This window comes from Megalobrama amblycephala, linkage group LG7 (genome assembly GCF_018812025.1).
Source record: "Megalobrama amblycephala isolate DHTTF-2021 linkage group LG7, ASM1881202v1, whole genome shotgun sequence".
Lineage (NCBI taxonomy): Eukaryota > Metazoa > Chordata > Actinopteri > Cypriniformes > Xenocyprididae > Megalobrama > Megalobrama amblycephala.
This window is the reverse complement of record NC_063050.1, coordinates 31,381,340-31,407,151: the sequence shown is the minus strand read 5'-3', so window position 1 is coordinate 31,407,151 and position 25,812 is coordinate 31,381,340. Positions and strand designations below refer to the sequence as shown.

General features: G+C 39.7%; 3 protein-coding genes across 4 annotated transcripts in view; all 3 read right to left on the bottom strand.

The window, feature by feature from the left end:
- The window catches only part of poglut1 (protein O-glucosyltransferase 1), a 28,142-nt gene extending 4,070 nt beyond the window's left edge, over positions 1 to 24,072 (bottom strand). Inside the window, exons 1-4 of one of the 2 annotated variants that reach the window (XM_048197047.1) lie at positions 23,696 to 24,072; positions 19,654 to 19,744; positions 19,401 to 19,544; positions 19,175 to 19,310 (exon numbers count right to left, since the gene is read on the bottom strand). In XM_048197047.1, coding sequence (XP_048053004.1) covers positions 19,175 to 19,310; positions 19,401 to 19,544; positions 19,654 to 19,724 — 351 coding nt within the window. In that variant the 5' untranslated portion in view covers positions 19,725 to 19,744; positions 23,696 to 24,072. Of the gene's footprint in view, positions 1 to 19,174; positions 19,311 to 19,400; positions 19,545 to 19,653; positions 19,745 to 22,443; positions 22,602 to 23,695 lie in introns of those variants that run through there. The other variant, XM_048197046.1, reaches the window with a different exon arrangement.
- LOC125272289 (uncharacterized protein K02A2.6-like) lies at positions 4,607 to 9,346 on the bottom strand. Its single transcript, XM_048197036.1, has one exon. It carries the CDS (start codon positions 9,344 to 9,346, stop codon positions 7,661 to 7,663), a length of 1,686 nt encoding a protein of 561 aa, XP_048052993.1. The 3' UTR covers positions 4,607 to 7,660.
- LOC125272291 (uncharacterized protein K02A2.6-like) lies at positions 9,365 to 11,973 on the bottom strand. The gene has a single exon (XM_048197043.1). It carries the CDS (start codon positions 10,922 to 10,924, stop codon positions 9,365 to 9,367), a length of 1,560 nt encoding a protein of 519 aa, XP_048053000.1. The 5' UTR covers positions 10,925 to 11,973.
- Positions 24,073 to 25,812: the final 1,740 nt, after the last annotated feature.

Here is a 25,812-nt window from a genome sequence, read left to right as displayed (position 1 = left end):
TTTTAGTACCTTTATGGATCTTGAGAGAGGAAATGTCATTGCTGTGAATGCAGGCCTCGCTGAGCCATCGGATTTAATCAAAAATATCTTAATTTGTGTTCCAAAGATGAATGAAGGTCTTACGGGTGTAGAACGACATGAGGGTGAGTAATAAATGACATTATTTTCATTTTTGGGTGAACTAACCCTTTAAGCCAGAGACACACAGACTTCATTTTTTTGGTGTGTTCCATAAAGTTATCTCTAGTCAGACGCCGTTGATTTCTTTCTTGGCAGATTCAGCATGTAGAATTGGCATCGGGCCATCAGTGAGAGAGAGAACTCTGATTGGCTGTTCAGCTTAGCGAACGAGTCAGTGCACGAGAATAAGAGCAAAAGTGATGAAAGCGAGCAAAGTAGTCATGACGGCACAGACAGAAGGCTGTTCTAATTTTATGTCATCTTACCTGAGCATTCCACTGATCAAAATTTTCATAATAACATGAGAATAGTGGAATAAAAACATGATCAGCATGATTGACATTCAAATGGTAAGCAAGTGCTGCTTTGTTTATGGTTTGTATAACTGTACTTGTCTTAGTTTCGCTTTCCCTTTTTGAATGACAAATATAGAAGAATATATCTGCTTAAATAGACAGTTATTCTCCTTTACATGCAGGCGCAGAACGCGAATGCTAGTTCACAGTCGCCTGTAGTCCTTTTGGTGTGTTCAAGCACAGTGATTTTTCTCCAACGCAGTCGACGCGACAACACAGTCTGCTTTCATCAGCGCTAGTTCTTTGGCATCGGTTTGTTGTGTCCCAACCCTTAAAAGCAGAAACTTCTCAGCTCAAACCCAGTGGGAGAGTAAATTACAGGCTGGGAGAGTCCCTTTGAAAAGTGTGCTTGCATGAAAATAAAGCCCAGCTCCACTCCATGGGTGGTTGAGAAGCAGAAGTCTGTGCTAGTTAAACACACACTATGAATGAACCATGATCAGTCAATCATCCAGATCATTCAGCACACGAACTCCAATCATTTTAGCAGGGAGAGAGACACATTTCATACATTCCATAAATGTACAAAGACTTTGCCCATTTGAAGAGACTGTGAAGTATGCTGTGCCCATGAAGCAACCTCAGAAACACTTGTGATGATCTGAATATAAAAGCTGGCATTCTCCAGATGCTCTTAAATAAACAGTCCTCCGGCCAACCTGCGAGAGGATCAACTTCTGCATTCAGTCTGAGGGAGTGTTCTGATAGTGCACTTGTAATGCTGGAGGCGTTTTAGAGCTTGCACAACAGTCAATATAAAAGGGGCATCCTGCAAAATAACTATCTTGTAGCCATTCTTATTGTTTCCAGAACTCTCTCTGGTGTCATGCCTCCGTATATTCTGACAAGGGCTGCAGCACTTTGTGCTTTTTACATGGTACTCGCCACTCTAAGACGGGGGTTACTTATCGTATGAAAGAAAAGAGTTCTGATATAAAAGCACCTTCTGTATTCTGTCTTTCAGCTTTGTCACACCACACAGCGAAACAGTCATAGGAAAGACAACTAGTGATCTCAATGCCTACAAAAGGCAGGGAAACCGAGACTTTACTGTTGACCCATCTATTATGCTATGTGGCACTTTTCTCGTGTCGGGGACGGAAGGCGTTTCGGGCATGAGTCCTCTTCTTATCTAGCTCAGGCTCTATGCAAGGGGCTAAGGCAGGCCTAGCCTCAGAGCACTGTGCAGAGAAAGAACACTGAAAACTTCAACATAGTAGGGCTATGACCGGCAGCAGCACCAGTGTATACAATGGCTAGTGTAAGCAACATTACATCCCTGAATGAAAAACAGTGGCACGGCCGGTGCTTATCACAGAAGATGATGAACGTCGGCTGCGCTGGCATACATTAGGTATAGTGGGAAGTAATCATAATATATGATTACTTCCAGCTTAGCTACTGTTTGGACGCTCTTGCTTACTGCTCTGCTCTTACTTGCTCTATTGTTTTTATATTTTATCTCCTAAATTTAACTAAAGATAACAGTGCTAAAAACAACAAAGCTTGACACCAACGCTAAAACTAGAGACACTTGTAACTGGAAGATTACTACAAAAAAAGTGGAATTTTTATCTGACCAGCCACCCACTGACAGCAGCCATCAAGCTTTCATTCCGGAGAAGGATAAACACAGCTGCCTACATTCAAAAGGATAAGAAAGAAAATGCCTCTTCTGGTTGAAGAATCTACCTGCTGCACAAACTGCCACAGACTTCTACAAAGGATTGCAGTTCTCAAAACAAAGTTACGTTCAGGACTACCAAACTAGACGGAACACACATTAGAGCTTTCTCAGCATATAGCTGGTGAGTCCCATAAATCTAGTACTCTTCAACAGGCCGTACTGAGTGTAGAGAAACAAGCCGTAACTGATCAACACACTAATCAATGGCACAAACAGGGAGGGAGGCCCAAAGGCACTTAAGACATCAGATTGTGCCATCTTTCCACTACCCCAAACACTGGTTTCCTACTACAACCTATACATCTTGAGCACAGATTTGAAGTATTAATGAATGTGGGTGAAGAATCCCTAGACATGATGAATGTAGGTGAGGAATTCCCAAAAGTGATCGGACACAGATCGAATCAGCCAGGAGCTAACACTGATGCTAACTGGCGCTCAAGGTCGAACAGACAGCAGCACTCAGCTCAGAGTGCAGCCGAATCCAGGACTCTGATAGTAATACTCAGTCCTACTGGCAGATGAAAAACAATTAAAAGGAGAATTTATTTAAATACTTGTATGTTGGGTTTACAAATGAAGAAAACAGTGGATATAAAGTAACAGATATGATTTATACCAACAGAAATTACACAACAAAACAACACAAGATATATAAAGAGTCCTTAGTCCTTAGTCCATCAATTCCATACCATAAAACAGTCCATAGGAAACTGTGTTGATAGTCCAATGTGTCCACTCGTGTATATACAACCCAATGTGCAAAAATCCAAAGTGCAAGTGCGAGAAAGAAGTCCTGGAATGGCAAGTGTTCACAATAAGATCCTTCGCAATCCAAACAGCGGTTTACATTGACCTAAGTCCCATTTGGTTTTTAGGCCTCAATCTTAGGCCATTCTGCTCCTTTTTAAAATGAGAGGCTACTTCCTACTACTTAAAGACAAACACACATTTTTTTAAAAGGAGTAAAATAGACCATGCAACATGTAAAACCTATTAAAACTCTGATATACAGTTATCTATATACAGAGTAGTTAAAATATGTCCCTTATGTGATAAATATGTAACACATAGCCTATGCAAGGCAGGCTACACAAATAAAGTTGATCCTTTACCCTCCTAAAAGTGTGTTTGAATGAGTGCAGACACAATAAATAACCACAAAAACCAATTATAAACATCAACCCAAAGTGTATTATACAAGAAGACACAGAAAAACAATATTACAATATATGTGTGTGTGTGTGTGTGTGTGCGCGTGTGTGTGTGTGTGTGTGTGTGTGTGTGTGTGTGTGTGTGTGTGTGTGTGTGTGTGTAAGATTGTCTGTAAAAGTCCAATGTTGTGTGTGTGTTATGGTTAGGCCTCACCGGTGAAGCATTTGAGTCTGGAAGCACAAAGAGGAACAGCGCTGTCCTGTGATGGAATCCCCAATGTTAATATAATCCATTAAATTCATTATAATCCAAAAGACGAGAAACAGGAGCCAGTCAAAGAGAGCAAAAGGGTACAGTGTGGGTACATATATACACACACTCAGTTAGCTTGTTTAGCAGCCTTATAAATATCCCCATTATGTAGTTGCACCACATATTGTAATTTATTGGCCCTCTTTTGCTTTTTATTTCAACTGGACCCTCCCACTTGGGTGCTAGCTTGGCAGAAAACTTGTTAGAGGAACTGGAAAGAGGATGGGTCTTAATCCAAACTAGGTCACCCATTTGAAACTGCACATTTTTTTATGGAAATTATCATACCTAGCTTGTTTGGCTTGGCTCACTCTCATCCTGTCCCTTACCTCCTCCGACATGATGTTATGTTGTTCGTTCAGGGAATATGCAGCTTGATCAGGTGAAGGTGGTCAGTGGACCAGGCGTTCCAGTGGTCCCAGATTCTGCCATCCCAGCATTAGCTGGTGTCTTTCTGGTGGTTTCCTGTTGGATAATATTGATGGCATAGCGGAATTCTGGTAGCAACTGGTCCCAGGTTTGATGTTGTTGACCAACATAGGCATCAATCATGGTTTGGTTTATTCTTTTAGTTAAATTTATCTGTGGGTGGTAGCTTGTTGTCAATTTCTGAACACAACCTCATGCCTTGCATTGATCGCCCAGAATGTTGGAGGTGAACTGGGGACCCCTGTCAGACACCAGGTACTTTGGGACACCCCATCATGTTAATATCTCCTCCCAGAGGATTTTCACTAATTTCTGGGTCTTGGCGTCTCTAAGTGGGAACATTTCCACCCACTTGGTGTAATAATCAACAATGACAAGGAGGTAAGTGTTCTGTTTTTTACTGGTGGGAAATGGACCCATCAGGTCCATCCCTAAAGTGTGTCCAGGCTCAGCGATCTGTTGCTCTGTAAAAGTCCAGATGGTTTTGTATTGCTGGGTTTGTATTTCTGGCATACCTCACAGCCTTTGACATACCGCCAAATGTCCTTCCTGATGGAAGGCCATCATGCCACCTCTAGGCTTTTCAGCACTGTTTTTAACGGTCCAAGATAGCCTCCTAAGGGATTGTCATGGTAATAATGCAGGAAGTCGGTTGTTAGAGACTGTGGTACCATGAGCTGCTACTTTTCTCCCTTATTTCTTAAAGGAACTTTGCAGTACCACACCCCTTGGTGGTCTTCAAAGGTGATGGGCTGTTTGACTGAGCGAGGTTGGATGCCAGTTTGGAGGCGAGTGATGGTATTGTCCAAATGTTGAGTTTGAGCAATTTCTTCCAGAGAGTGTGGTGAGGTAGACAAGTGGTGAGAAGATATGGAGAGACATGGGGCAGCATCAGAAGATGGCTCATATAACCGGGATAAAGCGTCAGGACTCATATTGATGCAGCCATTTCTATGATGGACCTGAAAGTTGAATTGTTGCAGACAGAAGATCCAGCGAGTTAGGTGTGAGGAGGTCTTGGGACAGCTGAAGACCCAGGCGAGTGCAGCATGGTCAGTGAAGACATCAAACAACCTTCCCTCCAGGTAATGGCTCCACTTTTCAACAGCCCAAACCACCCCTAAAACATTCTTTTTTAGAAGTGCTACAATACTTTTCTGCCCCTGTGAAGGTCCGTGAAGCAATGTTGAGTGAGGATTGCACCCAGTCCTACATCACTTGCATCTGTGTGAACTTGGAAGGCTCTGTTAAGGTCTGGTTGTATCAGTACTGGTGAGTTCTGTAATGCTTGTTTCAGTGCATCCATGCTAGCCTGTCACTCTGGAGTCCACTCCCACTTAACTCCTTTCTTTTTGAGGTGGTTCAATGGAGCAACAATGTCAGCAAAGTGGGGATTGAACTTATGGTACCACCCTGCCAAGCCCAGAAACTGTTGCAGAGCTTTGAGGTCTTTCAGTGGAGGGAATTCTGCAATGGCCTTGGTCTTCTCGAAGTCCTCTTGGAGACTATATGGCCGAGAAACTTAAGCTGTTGCTTAAAAAAGTGGCATTTCTTTATGTTCAGTGTCAGCCTGGCTTGGGTAAGTTTATGGAGAACAGTATTAAGGTGTTGAATGTGTTGCTCTAATGTCTTTGAATAGATGATGATGTCGTTGATGTAGACAAAATTTTCCCCCTCAAGTCAACCAGAATTCTCTCCATCAAATGCTGGAAGGTGACAGCGGCGTTCCTGAGCCCATAAGGCATAGACATGAATTGAAAAAGCCCCTTTGTGGTAATAAAAGCCATCTTCTCTCTACTCGTTTCCTCCATCTTCACCTGTCAGTACCCGGACTGCAGATCCAATGAGCTAAACCAGCTTCCAGGGATTCTAGGATGTCGTGAATCAGTGGCATTGGGTAAGCGTCAGGTACGGTCTTGCTGTTTAACTTTCTGTAATCCACAAAGAACCTGTATAAGCCATTAGGTTTGGGGACCAGGACCACAGGTGAAGACCGGATATTACTGATCTTTCCTACTATTGAAGCTAGGTCTGTCTCTGTTAAAAAGAGATGCTTAAATTAGATGACTAGTGTGCTGTTTATGAAGGCTATATCTTTAACAGCAAGCATATCTGCAGACTCTTTTTCTTCTTGATTCTTTTAACTCAAGTTAAGAGTGTAATTGATGATATTGCTCCTGTAATAGTCAGGAAGAAGAGTGGCAGACAAAAAGTACCTTTGAGAAACTCAACAGCAGTGCAAAATATGAAAAGACAATGCAACGTGAAATCCACAATAAAATCTATAACATCTATATGTTTTCAATGTGGAACTAGGCAAAGCTAGACAGACCTTGTTCTCAAATATTATAAACGGCAACTTAACACATGCACTCTTTTTGCGACTGTAGCGGGACTAACAAACCCCCCCAAGTCACATTCCCAGTGAAATGTTCTCAGACAGCAAATGCAGTGAGTTTGCTTCCTTCTTCTCTGAGAAAATCAGTAATATCAGAAAGGCGATCAGCACATCCTTGAGTTGCACTAGGGTCAGACAGATCAGACCACAACCTCAGAAAGCAGTTACTATGTCTGATTTTGAAGCAATTGATGGTAAAATTTTGAAAGAAAAAGTAAAGCACATTGCACTTGCTCCTGTACCATTTGGGGTACTATTATCTGCACAGTCAGGGGTAATGCCTGTATTGTCTTTGGATGCTTTTGTTTTAGTGGTCATTGTAAGGCTGTGTGTAAGGTCAACACCTTTTATTGATGATTGCAGCAACCAACAGCATGTTCTCAATAAAGAATCCTGCTGACGATACAACCAAGTCTCCTGGTCTTTGCTTCTAAATTTCCAACACTCCCTTGACACACTTCCCACATCTTTTTTCAAGAGTTTTTCAAAAACTGTTTAGAAGCAGATCTCCTAGAAGTGGTAAACACCTCACTTCTTTCTGCAGTGGTTAAGCCCTTCCTGAAAAAGAGCAATCTGGAAAACACCATATTGAGCAACTATAGACCAATCTCAAATATTCCTTTCATAGGCAAGATCATTGAAAATGTCGTTTTCAATCAGCTGAACAAATTCTTAAGCTTAAATGGATACTTCGACAACTTTCAATCTGGTTTCAGACTCCATCATAGTACAGAGACTGTGCTCATAAAGATAATAAATGATATTTGCTTAAAGCTGCAGTCTGTAAGTTTTGCCTCTTTGTAGCTGTTGTGTTTGTTCGAATAACACAAATAAAAGTCAGGACAACGATGGGCAGTTCTTCTTTTAGTTTTTACTGTGCAATCACTGAATCACAAACTCTGTTAACACAGGTGTCTCATTGGACAATTCACTGGCCAACCAATGTCTAACCCCGAGTGGCCAACAGTGCTTATTCCTGGGTTTATGTATTTAACTCAATACACTACACTTCCTCCCCCCCTTAGATAAGAAAACCTAAAAAAAAAAAAAAAAACAGTTTCACCTTTAACAAAACATTCCACATACAAAAGAAAGAAACTTATGCTACTTATGACTATAATGTCCCATTCAAGCGAGTCTCTTCTACAAATCAAGACAGGTTGGTGGCTTCCGTATACGGGTAGGGTAACGTTTCTCTTCACAGGTTGGAATTGGTGTTTGTGGTGCGTCACTGGAAGATACAGTGCCATCTGGAGGTGTTGTTGCATCACTTCCACTGGTAACAGTATCAGTAGAGCTGAATGGAACACTGACAAAACCACTTTCCAGAGAAACATTTGATCTTCTCAACTGATCAATGTGCCATCTCCAGATGGTATCTGGTGCAATCTCAACTGTATATGAGAGCGGTCCTGTTCGTTCCTTGACCTTTGCAGGTGTCCATTTGTGATCTCCTCTGTAGTTCCTAGCTAGCACACTCTCTCCAACTTCTAACTCTCTCGTTTCTCCTCCCCCTTGTGATTGTTTTATCTGTCTGTCATGTATGGTTCTCCTCAAATTGGGTTTCAGCAAGTCTAGTCTTGAACGTAAGGGTCTACCAAGGAACAACATGGCAGGTGTTCGATTTGTGGTGACATGAGTTGCATTTCGATATGCAAACAAGAAATTGTGAAGCTTCTGGCTTAGTGTGAGCTTCTCATGTGTCATGGCTCGCAGTGCATTCTTCAAGCTTTGCACAAATCTCTCAGCTAAGCCATTAGTAGCTGGGTGGTAGGGCGCTGAGGTCACATGCTTGATACCATTGTTCCTTAGGAAGATCTGGAACTCCTCAGATATAAACGGAGGGCCATTGTCACTCACCAGCTGTTCTGGTACACCAGTCCTTGCGAAAAGTTCTCTCAGAACCAACACAGTTTGAGTGGCAGTTGTGGAGGTCATGCTGAACACTTCTGGCCACTTTGAACATGCATCAACAACAACCAGAAATGTAGTGCCCATGAAAGGACCCGCAAAATCAACATGGATCCTTTGCCACGGTAATGCAGGCCATTCCCAAGGATGTAGCGGTGCAGGTTTAGGCATCTTTTGCACATATTGACATCCTGAGCAGTGCATGGCGAGCTGCTCGATCTGCTGATCTATACCGGGCCACCATACAAAACTTCTTGCAAGTGACTTCATCTTTACCACCCCAAGATGTCCAACGTGAAGCTCCTCCAAGACTCGAGTTCTCAACTCAGGTGGTACAACAACCCTTAAACCCCACATGATGCAACCACCATCTAGAGTGAGTTCATCACGGCGCTGATAGAATTGTGTGAATCGAAGCTTCTGCTCTGCATTCCAGCCAGACAGTATAGCTGAATATACCTGGGACAATGCAGGATCTCTCCTGGTTTCTCTCCGAATCATTTCGTCTGTAACAGGAGAACTCTCAAGCTGAGCAATTGTAAAAACATCCAAAGGTGTGCTTACATTCTCTGTCTTTGAATCACACCCATCCAATGGTAGACGTGATAGCCCGTCAGCGTTAGCATGTTTGTGCGTTCTTTTGAATTCAATCTGGTATCTATGTCCTCCCAGAAACAACGCCCACCTTTGCATCCGTGCTGCTGCTGTCATTGGAACTCCTTTCTGAGGACTGAATATGGAAACCAGCGGCTGATGGTCTGTAACCAAGGTGAACTTGTTTCCATACAGATACTGATTGAATCGTTTCACACCCCATACAAGGCTCAAAGCTTCCCTGTCGATCTGTGCGTAGTTCTTCTCTGCAGCAGTAAGGGAGCGTGACGCAAAAGCTATGGGGCGCTCCGTTCCATCAGCCATCACATGCGACAACACCGCTCAGATTCCGTATGGTGAGGCGTCACAGGCTAACCTTAATGGTTTGTGAGGGTCAAAATGAGTCAGAACTGTATCTGACATCACCAGTTTCTTTGCTTCCTGAAAAGCTTGCATGCATTGCTTTGACCACATCAATTTCTTTCCTGCTTGCAACAAGGAATTTAAAGGATGGAGAACAGTGGCTAGATTTGGCAAAAATCTGTTGTAGTAATTGATAAATCCAAGGAAGGACCTTAATTGTGAGACATCTTTCGGTTGGGGAGCCTCTGCAACAGCTTTTAGCTTGTCATGACACTTGTGCAGACCATTTGCATCGATTTTGTGCCCACAATATGTGATTGTTTCCTTGAAAAACTCACACTTATCACGTCTTGCACGCAGTCCATATTCTTCCAATCTCTTCAAGACTCGTGCTAAGTTCTCCAAGTGACTATTGTCACTGTCACCTGTGACAATGATGTCATCGAGGTAGCATTGAGTACCAGGACAAACCTGAAGTACCTGATCCATAGCCTTTTGCCATAAGGCCGGTGCTGAGGCGACACCGAAAACAAGCCTGTTATAGCAGTACAAGCCCTTGTGAGTATTGATAGTCAAGAACACTTTTGAGTCCTCCTCCATTTCCATTTGTAAATATGCTTCCACCAAGTCTATTTTGCTAAAAAGCTGACCTCCTGAGAGTGTAGCAAAAATATCCTCTATTCTCGGTAGTGGATATTGTTCTGCCTGCAATACAGGGTTAACTGAGACTTTAAAATCCCTGCACAGTCTTACAGTTCCGTCTTTCTTCGCGACAGGAACAACAGGAGTGGCCCAGGGACTCCAGTCAACTTTTGAAAGTATTCCTTCAGCTTCCAACCGATCCAGTTCAGTTTCCAATTTCTGGCGAATAGCATAGGGAACGGGCCTTGCTTTGTGAAACTTTGGAACAGCGTTCTCATCCAAGGTTATCTTCCCCTTGATATGTTTCAGAGTTCCTATTCCCAATTGAAACACTGCTGAAGCCCTATCCAGCACTTTTTCCAGTTTCTTTTGCGTGCTAGATGATGCAGGGACTGTGATTTGCAGACTTTTTATGGATTTCCAGTCCAACTGCAACTTTCTCAACCAGTCACGTCCCCAAAGTGCTGGTCCCTCTGTTCGTACTATGTACAGATCCAACTCACTCTGTTGATTATTGTACTTAACAGTCACGGGCATCACTCCTAGGGGAATTATGGGCTCACCAGTATATGTTTTCAGTTTGACAGGCGGTGGCTTTAACTTAGCCATCTTGAAATGTTTTTCAAACTCGCACTGTGACATCACTGAAACGCCGGAACCTGTGTCCAATTCCATTCTAACTGGCTGTCCATTCACTTGAGGTGTAAGCCAGATTGCTTGTTTCAAGTCACTTTTCAGGCTGTAGATTTCTAAATTCGCCAACCCTTTATCACTTTCTTCATCTGAGTTTTCAGCGACAACATGCACATTCCTACTTTTCTTTTTCTGAATCTTGTACCGTCTCTCCTTATCACTGTATTGTACAACAGATCGACGTGCTCTTTGAATGTGACCCATTTTATTGCACTTTCTGCATATTTCAACCGCACGTTTGAATGTTAGATCTGCCTCAGAGAACAATCTCTTCTGTATACTCTCTTGTGAAATGCCACAGACTAGACGATCTCTCAGCGCGTCATTCAGTCCATCCCCAAACTGAGTGTTCTGACAACTTTTTTAATTCGGCGACATAAACTGCGTTTGACTCTCCATCATTCTGATTCCGTTTATGAAATCTGAATCGTTCTGCAATGAGCAGCGGTTTTGGCGCTAGATGCTCTTGCATTACTTTCACAATATTGTCAAAACTAAGATCGGCAGGCTTTGTGGGAGCAGTGAGGCTTCTTAGCAGTGCATAAGCTTTCCCTCCTATTGCACTCAACAACACCGACACCCTCTTGTCATTATCGATGTCATTAGCTTTGAAATATTCCTCGATTCGTTCACAGTACAAAGTCCAATCATCCGTAGCATTGTCAAATGCATCAATCTTTCCAATATATCCTGCCATCTTTCTGCTTTCACTTACTATTTCGCGCTGAATCTACCCCTCAGTCTTCGTGAGTCTGGGTTTCTCTCCCTTTTTCGCTTTTCCCCCGGGAAAAAAAAACGCCCATCCATAAAAAAAAAACTAGGAGAAATCCTCGTCGCCAACTGTTGTGTTTGTTCGAATAACACAAATAAAAGTCAGGACAACGATGGGCAGTTCTTCTTTTAGTTTTTACTGTGCAATCACTGAATCACGAACTCTGTTAACACAGGTGTCACATTGGACAATTCACTGGCCAACCAATGTCTAACCCCGAGTTGCCAACAGTGCTTATTCCTGGGTTTATGTATTTAACTCAATACACTACAGTAGCCATCTCTGTTTGAAACCTGCAAGTGCAGTTATTTGCTGAATTGTCATTTTTACGTGGGTTGTGGATTGGTACGGCTCCTCAGTGCGGATGAATCTAATGTTTGCTGTCAGTCACCACACAGGTGATACTGTATTTCAGAATCACAGATTCTACATCTTGGAAGTACAACCAAAATAAGAATTTTCACCTTCAACTGAGGAAAAAAACCCCAAATCTCGCTGCTGATGATTAAATCTAAAGATCGCTTAGCTCGGATCACACGAAACCGTGCAAATTATTATTATTGTTATACTTTGTTCTCAAATTGTTAATGTTAACAATATCAGCATTATGTGACTGTGTATTTAGTGTGTATAAGCATTACCTGTAAATTTCAATTTCTGTAGCCACTCCACAGTCCGAAGTCTTTTGCTTTTGACTACGGGTGAATCTCCAGTTGTCACTATTGATTGTTATTTAAACCTTTCTGGAATACAATCCGCCATCAAAATGATAAGTTTAATTGTTCCAGCTGCTGTGAGAAATGCTATAAATGCACAAGTAGCATCCTCCCATATAACCTACAAGTAGCATCCTCCCATATAGCCTACTAGCTGGGACTCCTTTGTTCTGTTTACAGATGTGACGTAACAACACAAAGACTAACGGCTGCATGATTGAATTTCCCGTGGAAACCCACCAGTATCGATTTTATTATAAAACATTATTACAAGCTTACCGTTGTAAATCGGGCTAAGGTAAAGTGATAGTTTTGAACACTGGCTGGTTATGTACTTGCTCAAATTGATTTTGGATCATTTTTGATTTTTTAACCAAAAAAAGTTACGGACAACAGCTTTAAATACTGAAACAGGCAAAATATCAGTGCTGCATTTGACACTGTCAATCACAACATACTTCTTGACAGGCTGGAAAACTGGGATGGTCCTTAAATGGTTCTTAAATGGTTCAGGTCATACTTAGAAGGGAGAGGTTATTATTATGTGAGTATAGGCAACCATAAGTCAGAGTGGACATCCATGACATGCGGAGTCCCCCAAGGCTCAATTCTTGCACCACACTTGTTCAATCTGTACATGCTGCAACTGAGCCAAATAATGAGAAAGAACCAAATTGCTTATCACAGCTATGCAAATGATAGCCAGATTTGCTTAGCCCTATCACCTAAACTACAGCCCCATTGACTCCCTGTACCAATGCATTGATGAACTTAACAATTGGATGTGCCAAAACTTTCTTCAGTTAAAGGCAAAACTGAAGTCATTGCATTTGGAAACGAAGATGAAGTTCTCAAGGTGAACGCATAACTTAGTCAGACCTTAGTTTCAGTAGTCATGTAAAAGCAATAACTAAATCAGCATACTATCATCTCAAAAATATTGCAAGAATAAGATGCTTTGTTTCCAGTCAAGACTTAGAGAAACTTGTTCATGCTTTCCTCATCAGCAGGATGGATTATTGTAATGGACTCCTTACTGGCTTTCCCAAAAAGACCATAAGACAGCTGTAGCTCATACAAAATGCTGGTGCCAGGATTCTGAGAATTGCAGATATGCTCATAGAATATAAACCTAACAGATCTCTAAGATCATCAGGATCAAGTCACTTAGAAATACCAAGGGTTTACTCAAAGCAAAGAGAGTATAATTTTAGGTGTTATGCCAGTCGCAGGTGGAACAAGCTTCCTGAAGAGATCAGATGTCACATTCAAATCCAGACTCAAAACATATCTGTTTAGCTGTGCATTTACTGAATGAGCAATGTGCCACTGTACGTCAGACTGATTGAACTTTATCTATGCATCATCTTTTTGATCTTTTGATTCTTTAATTATCCTTGTTTTTATTTAATTTTTTTAATTTATTTATTTATTTTTTTGGTTAGGGCTGTCTGATTTGAAGAGTTGAGAAAATTGGGAAGTGAGATGATGGGTTTACACACTCAGACTTGAGTGTAAGACACCAGGTCACAGGCTGGTGTAGCACCGTAAGCCATCAGAGGCAGACGGTGTGGTGGATACTCCACTCCGTTAAAGGGTTGGAAAGACACTGGAAGCCATCCGAGGCAGAAGGTATGGGGATACTCCACCCCATGAAGGGGTAGGAAGGACACTAGTAAGCCAGGTTGCTACTAGTGTGTCTCACGAACTGAAGCTCTCTGACTCGGGCAGTTAGAGATAGAGATTGATTCAGACAGCCTTTAGTTAAATATGATTATTTTTATTTCCCATGTATGATATTTTTATGTCTTATGTATATGTTGGGCCAGAGAATTTTGTGCCTTATACAAGACAGACCACCGCTCTGAGACAGGGGCTGCCTATACTGCATGGGTAAGTTAGTGGCTGGAACGTTTTGTACTCTGTGGCAGGGAGCCGTGTTATGAGATGTTACGAGCGGCCGAAGCACATTGCGCTTTATGCAAGGCAGACTGCTTTTCTGAGGCAGAGGACTGCTAATACTGCCTAAGTGAATGAGCGACTGAAGCACTTTGTCCTCTGTACATAGCAGGTCGCTGCTCTGGGTCAGTGGGCTGCTTATATCATGTGAATAATTGAGCAGCTGGAAAAATTTGTCGTCTTCTGTACACGGCAGACAACTGCCCTGAGGCGGAGGGCTGCTTATCTCATGTGAATGAGTGAGGAACTGGAGCGATATAGGCTTTTTACATGGCAGATCGCTGCTCTGAGGTGGGGAGCTGCACGTTTCCAGAGTGGGGGCGATGCAGCACCTGTGCTGGCATGAGAACCCTTAGCTGCAATCTTCACGCTCTGTTCGCCGCTCCACCATGGAGGGAGGAGCATGAGAAGCTAGGTTTATTTCCTGAATGGTTGGGTGAGAGGAACACAGACACTTAGTTGGCATGATCTCATCACTGGAGTCCTTAAGGTCCACCACTGATAGACAGCAAATGGACTCATGCAGCACTGTTTCTGAGAGGGCAACGCCCAAGCAGAAAACACATCAGTCCAGAAGTCACCTGAAAGAAAAATGTTATACTCACTGGAATGCTACAGGGCAGCGGCAATCCAGGCACAGTCCTCTGGCGAGCATACCTCAACTGCAAGCTGCAGATGGCTTCTTGATGACAGTGTAGCTGTCTGAAGGAGAAAGAAGGGAATGACGTTCAGCGCCGCCTTATAGATCAGAGGAGCCCACCTCTATTTTGAACGCTGGCACTCCATTGGCAGGCGAATTCTCGCCTGCAAGATTTAATAGGGCTTCATTATTCACACAAAAAAGGTGCTTCCCCATGGCGTCAGCTACTGACGCAATGTTGAGAGAACCGAACTTGTGAGTGAACATATTCTGTGTGAACGGCCCCCAACTGATTGAATGATAAACAGTGATGCTGTTTCATTCTTATTTCAGTGATGCTATTTAAGCAGATAGTTTTCCACATATATTCAGTTTAACAGCATTAACAGCAAGCCAGGGCAAAGTTTTAACTGAACTATGCATATATGTTTTATAGCCTACACTTACATTGTTCTAGCTCAATCTATGCACGTTCTTTAATGAGCAAGGTTTTCTAGTGTATTTCAACTGCTCAGGTAATTGCAATGGTATGACCCATTTTAGTGGCAGCCAAATGACACTTTAAAATCAGTCAGTAAATATAAAGATAGATAGATATCAGTCAGTCAAGTAAATATGAGATAGATATACATTAAACTCCCCATAATTTGCACCTTGATAGCACGCTAATATTTTTGCCCATTTTCACTTGTGTGATTGTCAGCCTCTGCTTTTCCGCAACAGACTGAAGTCACCTCTTGAATGTATAACGCATCGCACTGTTACTTTCAGCTAATAAAAGAAAATTACTGCAATTTTTATTTATTTATTTATTTATTTATTTATTTTTTTTTTTTTTTGGTTGGTTGGTTGGGGCATTTTACAGCCCTTCACCAAACCAAACTGCTCAACACACAGCCCCCATTAGATCATAAAAAACAGATTAACAATATCTGTGCCAAATTTTAATTGGGTGGTTAAGGCAGACATTTGGGTGGGCTCAGCACACCCCTGCCCATGCCTAGATGTCGACCTGCTCTACACGCCCCAAACTAATTAATTAATAAAGAGGGTGGTAGAAGTGAAATTTGGCATTATTTAGCATACAAAAGAGATGAAAAAGGTGAACCAATATACCTTACCACACCAGTCATAAACATTGTTGAAAATAATGTGTTGCCTCTGGACACTCTAGAACCAATAATGTTTAGGTCTCATAATATTTGTACTTGCGTTTTTTAACTGAATTTGCTTGAATGAATAAAGAGATTAGTAATATTAATTTAAGTAAATTAAATATTAATATTATTAATATGAATGTTTACAATAAAACTTAACAATAAAGCTACATTCATCAACATTCATTAGGTAACCTGAGCTAACAGTATTATATTAATTAATCTAGTAAGTTCAATAACAAATTATAAATATACTAAAACAAGTTTAACATGTTAACATTACTTGATGTATTAAACTAATATTAACTCAAACATTAACCAAGATTAATAAATATCATTCATTGTTGATGTATGACAGCTAATGTTTTATATGTAATTTTATTATTCTTCCTTTTGACACCCACAGAAAGGGATAAAAGCATCTTCAGGTTGTCAGCCTACTATTCCAGAAGTACTATCAGCAACAAGTTTTTTATTGTTACATTTTGATTCTATTGCGCCATTTTGCACCATGTGATATACAAACTAGTATACAGTGTATGGAACACTGAGAAGTGCTATTTATATTTATTCTTTAAAACATGCAACACATTTGTTACTACAGAGTTTCAAGCAGAGTTCTTAATAGATTTGCCTTCAACTCTATCTTTTGAGGCTGGTTATTTGTCACCTATTGTATTGATTTAGTATCAATACTGAGGCATTAGATTCTGGTGTCATACCAAAGCCAAAATTGTGGTATTGTTTACCCCTCTTAAAACAGCAGGTTTTTGTGATGTAAATAATGAAACAAGGATAAGTCATATCAGAACATTTGCACCTAACGGGGGGGGGGGGGGGGGGGGGGGGGGGGGGGGGGCTTGGGGGGGTCAATAATGGTTGCATAATACTACAAGAGCCATGGGCCACAAAGAGCTTAGGAACGTAATCTGTTGAATGTTATCACTCAGATGAGCTACAAAATATTTTTTCAAGACATTAGACATACCAGGGAACACAGTGAAGACAGAAATCAACAAGTGGACAAAAAATGGCACAACAATAAAAATGATCAAGAACAAGAGGGTCCCTCCAAAAGACAAAGAGAAAACAGGGCAGGGAGGATGTCAAGAGGCTTACAGCAACATTAAAAGAGTTGCAGCTCTTTCTGGCAAGTACCGGATGCTTCCTAAATGTGACAACTATCGCCTGTATTCTCCATCAGTCTGGGCTATGGGGCAGGGTGGCAAGATGCAAGCCTTTTCTGACTAAAAAATATCCAAGCCCAGCTAAACATAATATATCCAGTCTCTCAAAACCATGTGGAAAAATGTGTTATGGTCTAATGAGACCAAGATTTAACTTTTTGGCCAAAATTTTAAAAGATATGTTTGGAACAAAAACAACACAGCAGATCAGCAAAAGATGCAATGGCCCAGCCAAAACCCAGACCTGAAACTTGTGAGGGAACTGAAGAGGGCAGTGCACAGGAGATGCTCTTGCAATTTAATAGATCTAGAGCAAAGAGGCACAATATTCATAAGTCAATGTACCAACCCAGATAGCATGGTGACACTGATACAATGTTAAGTTTTGATCCAAACCATCATTTTGATTGAGATTGAAATTTAAATGTTTAAAGTGTGTTGGATCAGCATTGAAATGTTGGTGAAAGTCGACAGCACACATGGGTGAAGACAGTGACATTAAACTAACAGTGATTTGTAGTTGATGACCACAAGGTCATGCAGGTATGTATCTCTGCAGAGCACTAATGGGTGTTTCCCAATCAGTGGGGCATTTTCAAACCACGATGGGCATTTTTAACTTCTTTACTCAATTTGCTCTAATTCACTGGGGGCTTGTTTCAGGGGTGGGCCTTCATGATTTTAGCAAGTCTGTTGAAAAATGGTTGAAAAACATCTATTGGATGCAGTGTCTCATTTTGAAGGCTGGGTTCTCCGCAGGTCGCATTTGAATAGTGATTTAATAGTGATTTAAGACTACAACACCGGTCATCTGTACCTGGAAAATCAGTGCCTTGTCTGCATTTGTATTGCCCAATTTTCTGATAAATAAATAGTTCTTAATCTTTGACGTCTGTCTGTTATTTATACTTAGAATCTGACTTAATTAACTGAAATACATTAATTTAAATAATCCACTTAATATTATTAATAATATTAACTTAATTTTGTGTTATGTCAAAATAATTTCATTAAGTAGTATTTATTAATATAATTTTGTTTTGTCCAATGAACCTAATATTTTTGTTTAAAATTTACTTAATTTATTTGTGTGCTATTTGCAGTTACTCATTTTAAATGGTTCATTTTTTAGGAGCTCATTTGATTAATTTTAACTCAATTCTTATTTGTTAAATTTTAATAATATTGCTTGCAATCTGTTGCCACAGATCGACCTTTTTTGAGTATATATAGGGTATTATTTTTTACAGTGCAGTGTTGATTCAACAGCAGTGATGTAAGAATCAACATCATAGTGTCACGTTGATTCAACAATATTACCACTGATTATTTTTTTTATTTCAATATTGATTCAGCATCGGTGATGTAGAATCAATCATAGTATAATGTTGATTCAATAGCATTAACATTGTTTTTTTGTTCACCATTGTTTCAACATTAAAAACGGGTGCAAACATGATATTGAACCAACATCAATTCATAATGTTGATTCATTCATAATATCATTGATTTTTTGTTGAAATCACAACACTGTTTCAACAGTAACTGAGGGAGTAAAAGTGATGTTGAAAAAATATCACTTTGTAATGTTGAATCAATAATATTACCATTGATTTGTGGTTGAAATCTCAACATTGCTTCAACATTAAGTGAGGGTGCACAAGTGATACTGAAGCAACATCACTTTGTAACGTTAATTTAATGCAATTAGCGTTGACTCATCAACACTGACTCAACATTGTTTTAATGATTTCATGCTATTTGGGAACCGATAAGACTACTTTCCAAACAGACTGTGTTCTGTAATAAAATCAAAGGGTGCTTCAACTAAGTATTAGTTCAGGGGTGTGCACATTTATGCAGTTAGTAATCAGCTGTTTTAACGGGGGTATCGGTGGATCAGTGTTAGTAATCTAAAAGCGGAGGCACAAATTAATGTAAATAGTCAAGGTACTGACAAAACATAAATTCAATTTAAGTAGATAGTTCTTAGGCACTTTATTGGGGTAAAGGGTGCACACACCTTACTGAAGGAAAGTACAGGCAAGACTGGCTGAACCCATCGAGGAACCTGTGGATAGTCACGCACATTAATCACCATCTCCATATCTGGCAACCTGTTAATCACTTTTAGGATGAAGTGCTCAACACCGCTGCATCTGCAAAGAAAGGATAATTGTCTGATATTCAACACCCATTTGCACATGACAGGATCATGATTTTACAAAAAAATTTTACACTTCACCAACCTTGCTGGAAACATGCAGCTTTGTTCTCTGTACAGCTTGTTACCGATTATCTGGTAGTGCGTACCAACACCTCTTTGGACTGTGTCTGCCATGAGCCCCTCAGATATGCCATTTTTAAATGGCCTAAGGTCATTGTTCAGGACACTGCAATCAAAAGAGTGATGGATTAAAGTCTACATAATACAGCCTTTTAACCTGTACAGCTGCATGTATATGCATATTCTATTGCAAGATACTCTTTATATTTGCTGACCTCAGATGACAGCTGCAGTTTTCCTGACTGCATGGCTGATAATTATTTGTGGCTTCTGTGATCCTCCTCATGAAAGACTGCCAATGTATTGCTGAAAGAAAGAAAGAAAGAAAGAAAGAAAGAAAGAAAGAAAGAAAGAAAGAAAGAAAGAAAGAAAGAAAGAAAGAAAGAAAGAAAGAAAGAAAGAAAGAAAGAAAGAAAGAAAGAAAGAAAGAAAGAAAGAAAGAAAGGGCACATTAGTCACATACACAACATATAGTAGGCTAAATGATCGTTCATAAATGATAAATGGTCAAACATGTAGAGTATACATTAAACCATTAAAATATGTAGCAAAAGAGGTTACCTTTGTTGAATTAATTTATTAGTGGGAATACATCTGTATTTGTGGAACTAATGATCACTCTTTGATTTGTTAAACAATTAAGCATGCACTAAACACACTACTTCATTATAAACAGAAACAACAAATTAATAAAAATATATAATCATAAGCTGACCAATAAATAAATAAATAAAATACTAGGTGACTATAAATCAGCAACAAAAAGTATGCTAGCCTAATTCTTGAAAAAAAAAAAACTTTGCACAGTAATTTTATAAAATCAAAATGTAATAAAAAGTTTAAAATTACTATTTGTATTCATATGAAATGAAAAAAACTATTTATATTAGATTTATATTTATATGTAAAAAATTATATGCATTTATAATAATGTAAGATTAAAAGACGTTTATTTTAAATGTACTGTGCAGCTTTTTTATGGGGCAAGAAGATATTATAGATACGACAGAACAAAATAGGCTATTAATAATCTTTCAGTGTGCAAAACCATGATAATAGAGGATCTAAAAGTGTATAAAAATACACTCAGAAAAGTTTATGAGAACAGTGCATGAAAATTCTAACAAAATCTGGGACAATTGGAATTCCCTGAATAAAAAACAACAGCCATACAAAATGGAGACACATGGAAAAATCACTTTGAACAACTTTATATCGAAATAAAAATGAACCCAGAACAAATCCAAATATATGAAAAAAATATAAATATAGAACATAAGAATTGGTAAATACCAAACCCCATTAGACTACCCCATAACAGAAAATTAACTGATTGATAAAATTCAGGCCCTAAAAATAAAAAAAGCAAGTCAACGGGATGGCATCCTCAATGAAATGCTGAAGAACACAGAGCAAATTAAGATTGGCTTTACTAAAACTGTTCAACTTGGTTCTAAGTGTGGGTCAGTTGGTCATGTTGACACCTGGAATAGAAGACTCGTAAAGCCCATTTTCAAAAGTGGAGACAAATTAGAATCCAGAAAAGACTCCAGAATCCAGAAAGAAAAAGCAAGAAGGGCCTTGTATGCCATCAAAAAAATCAATCCAAATTGAAATACCAATCAGAATCTGGCTCAAAATATTCCAATCACTCATAGAACCTATTGCACTATATGGCAGTGAAGTTTGGGGTCCTCTTCTAAATCACGAATTTGACAAATGGGACAAAAACCCAACAGAACCCTGCATGCCGAGTTCTGTAAGAGTATTCTGAGAGTACAGAGGAACACAATTAAGCCAATATCCTCTATTAATCCACATTGAGAAAAGAGCCATCAAATTTTGGAAACATCTAAAAATGAGTGACCCCAACTTTTAAAGCCCTTAAAAACCATGAAATTAACACTGAAAAAAGCCCCCTGATTCAGATGGTCCTGAGGCTGCAAAAACAAACTAACAATGACTAACAACAGCCAGCCTCTCGACACTGACACCCTTAACCACAGAATTAGGCCCAACCAAATTATATAAGCACAAATAGAAAGACTTATTGGACTGAAACAACAGTAAACTTAAATGTTATTTGGGCCTAAATAGAGAATACGCAACAGCAGAATATCTGAGTACAGTGAAAGATTGTAAATTAAGAAGAATAATGACGAGGTACAGACTGAGCAATCACACTCTGACTGTAGAGACCGGCAGATACAGACAGAACTGGCTGCCCAGAGAGAGCTGCATCTGCCCGTACTGTGACCAGGGAGAAGTGGAGACAGCAACACTTCCTCACCAGCTGCCCTAACTATGAAGAAATCAGAAATCAGACATTTTATCCAAAATTTGAAATACTTTGCCCTAACTTCATAAAATTAAACAATAAAAAAAACTTCAACATTTATTAGGAGAAAAAAAAGAGATTGTATCCTACTAGCAGCAAGATGCATTGATGCCTGTCACAAAAAGAGAGAGTCGACTAATCAGTAATGCGCTCTCACACTCACTCACTCACAGAATTCTAAATTGTTCATGGTATTCTAAAAAGTTGATTGACTGTTCTACTTACTTTTTATGTTTGTATATGTACTGTAACGTTACATGTGATTCACTGTATGTTGATTTGCTGATGTTAGAAAAAAATGAGAAATGCTTGGGCAATACGTTGTCATATCATGTCAATAAAGCACACTTTGAATTTGAGAGAGAGAGAGAGAGAGAGAGAGATTTTATACTTGGATCACAGTGATTGTCAAAACGTGTGTACACCCTCTGTTCATTTAATATTTAGCCTTGCCTAAACACGCAGACAGTTGACAACTATAACAAGACATGCTGCATTTTCAAAAAGAGAATATCAAAAAACTTTAAAGCAGATTTGCTGGGTCTTACCTTACAGAGACGCTAATGCTAAGATATCACAGGTAGTCTACAGAAACGTACAGTATGAAGATTCACAAATTAAAAAATAACCGACCAAAAGATCAAAACAACATTCTGCAAGTTCTCACCGTAATCAGAAAGACAAAATTCAACTCCATTCAGCAGAATAATTAAAGACGGTATAAGCAGCCACGGCAGATCCATTTTTTCTGCATCAATTAACCGTGACTTGCTCGATTTGAGGAGAACTCGATCAATGTACTAGTATGGTCTGACACTAGATTAGAAGTCCCCGCTTCGGCTCAAGAATATATAGCCTCTTAAATATAATAGTGGATCTCTAAACATGACATGGTTCCTGCAGGTCTTAGAAAGTCTTAATTTACCATTGCACAAATTAAGGCCTTTTAAAGAGGTCTTAAATCAGAGCAAAAAGTCTTAAATCTATTTTATTTTCGAATAAAAATAGATACATTTATTTGAATTGCAAATGTCATTGTCTTGTAAAAATGAAAAAAGCGAATTTATGCTTAAAACAAGAAAAAATATCTGTCAGTGAGTTATATAAACTTACCCTTGAAACTTAAGTTGATTTTTCTGAGCCCATTGGCAGAAATTTGTTCTTGTTTTAATTATAAACTCACTTCATGTTGACTTCATATTTTGAGGCACCTCAGCCATAATATCGAGTCAGTGTCGTCAGTGGCCACTGGTCAGCCGCGTTCAGAGTTTTACAGTCAGTTACACCAAAGACTTGAAAGGGAATTTGGTTAGTGTGGATTAACGCTCTCGTCTTGTAAATAATGTTCTATATTTTATTATATTGTTATATCGCTATATTGTATCGCTGGTAGTAAACGTACAGTAGCTGCAATGTTTGTGGAACGTGCTTTACTATGGAAGTTTAATGCCAAAAGTGTTTGAAATCATAAAAAACAAACAGTTGAATTGTATTAATTGAAAAAAAAAAGTACACTGCATTAACATTTTGCATTATTGCAGTGTATTTTTAGGGCTCGCATTTCTGTGGGCTGGAATTCAACATGGTCGTATGTGAATATTTCAATTCAAAACATTTCACCCACATTTTCATTAGCCTATTAAAAATTCGCTTCCACAAATTCAGTGGTTAAAATTCGACAGAAAGAACATCAGAGCGGCTACTGTAAGTCATCATTCATTCACAAAAACGGATTTACAGAAATAGTCCAATGACATTTTAATTTTCTGTTAACAGGAGAGAGAAAAAAAAAAAAAAAAAAAAAAAAAAGCTGATCGTGTGAGCAAAGTGCGCACTTCTCTTTAAAACACGCAGCACAGACTGTAGGCGTTTCTCAATGTCAAGGATACTTCCTGGCAGGACTGGTCCAAGATACTTACTTCAGAGGCTAGGCGAGGCTCCTCTTTAGCATTCGGAGAACACGTAAATGGAACAGACTAAGTGCACGTCATTGCGTCATTACGTCAGTGAAAAGGTCTAAAAAAGACGAGAAAGCTAACGCTGTGAATGGTATTACTTTGGACAACTTAACTAGTTATTTATAAAAGAAATGCCAGTGACGGCAACCAAGCTAATTGTTAAATGACGGTCCGGTTCAGTTAGCCATCAATAATGTAATTTGTATTTGTATAATTTATAATATCAATACGGTAACGGTAGTAATTTGTACTGGCATCCTTGGCATCCTGGCTTCCAAGGATCCTTCCTTGACATTGAGAAACGCCTTGTATATATACTTAATCACTGTATTTTGCTGTTGTATAAAGGCACAAAGCCATATCACGGTTTCGATTTTAGTTCGTTGGCAAAATACAATGTAGAGACCATGTTTTAAATTTTCGGTTCATTATGTAACGGCGGTGGCGGCACAGGGTCATTAATGGGAAACACTGAATGAATGTTTAGCTGACACGTGCTAAAGTTGTCATATCAGTTGTTATATCATAACAAAAACCCTTCAACCGGACCAAACGAGATCTTGAGGCCTGCCGCTGCGCTGAGTGAGTGACGGGAGGTGTCTGTGTGGTTCAACTGGTTCAACTGCGGTGTGCGTGAACTCGCTGCCGATGTGGATACTGTAGAAAAGTGGTATTGAACTGTTTAACATATTTTAATAGAGAGATATGTTTAGAAAAATATATATATATATTAACATCACTATTAAGAAACCTCTATGCTGTATGCTGGCCAGACTTTTTTGCAATGTATTTGCGGATTATTTTGAACGAGATATAAAACGGGGACATTTCCGGGGACAGCTCCAGTCGGGGACGGAGCACCAAAAGCCGGGACTGTCCCCGGAAAATGGGGACGTCTGGTCACCCTACTATGTAGTCCAGGTGATAAAAGTTAAAGCGAAACTCAGTAAGATTTGCGAAGCTCCCCCTACAGGTTCCTTCAGTGAATCACACTGTCGTAAATACTCCAAGCGCAGCTCTGGACTACAACAACTACAATGCTCACCAGCGCAGTAGTTTTGCAAATACAGTACAAGAATCTCGATGGAGGTGGGTAATTTTCGAAATTGTCTTATAAAGTTATATTGTTTTTGAATTACTGTAAAGCATTTTGTCACTCTCGCGTGAACATGAACATGAGGCGAGATTGTGTCGGGTCGGCGCAGCTCAACTTGCAAGTGCTGTTTTTTGGCGTAGACGCAGGCGCGCCGTTGGCACGGGGGACAGGGGGGTCAGGACCCCCGCAGTTTTGAAAAGACAGAAATCGACCCCCGCACTTTTGATTAGTGATGGGCAGATCGAGGCTTCATGAAACACTTGAAGCAGCTGAATCAAAAGTGCCGTAATGATTCAAGGCTTCGAAACAATCTGACACCCGTCTCCACGGTGACCCCTAGTGGTCAGAGCAGTGCAAATGCAACAAAACTCAGGCCAAACATGCATTAAAAATACACTTTAACAAATGTATTGCAAAAGTTGTATTGAAAGCAAAATCAATTAAATGGAATTAACTAATCATCTAATAAGATTAAATATAGAGTGTCTGTATAATTTGTGTTCTTTTATCAATTTTAAAGGCTTGTTTCTCTGTTCCATGGCTCAAGCTAAACAGGCCAATAAGAGATTAATAACTACCATTATTCATTTTAATTATTCTAATGTATAATTAAAACATCTACAACTGTATAAAACTGATCGGAGATCAGGTAAAACCATAGGGTAAAGCCCTAGACACTTGTTCAATAGTTCTCAGTGAATCTGCATGATTCATGGGTTCACTTTATCATCGCCCTCTATCGGTGAACCATTGAAATTTCGAACTGTTTCGAAACAGTGATGACGTAATGAAGCCTCGTTTACTAAAATCACGTGACTTTGGCAGTTTGATACACGCTCCGAATCACTGATTCGAAACAAAAAGATTCATGAAGCTTCGGAGCTTCATGAAGCAGTGTTTCGAAATCGGCCATCACTACTTTTGATAAGGGCTGCTTCAATCAGTCACAATGTATCATCTTTTAGCTTAGGATATTTTCTTT

Excerpts from the sequence above, each read along its gene's own strand:
- LOC125272289 (XM_048197036.1), bottom strand. The coding sequence starts at position 9,346 with ATGGCTGATGGAACGGAGCGCCCCATAGCTTTTGCGTCACGCTCCCTT.
- LOC125272291 (XM_048197043.1), bottom strand. The coding sequence starts at position 10,924 with ATGGGTCACATTCAAAGAGCACGTCGATCTGTTGTACAATACAGTGAT.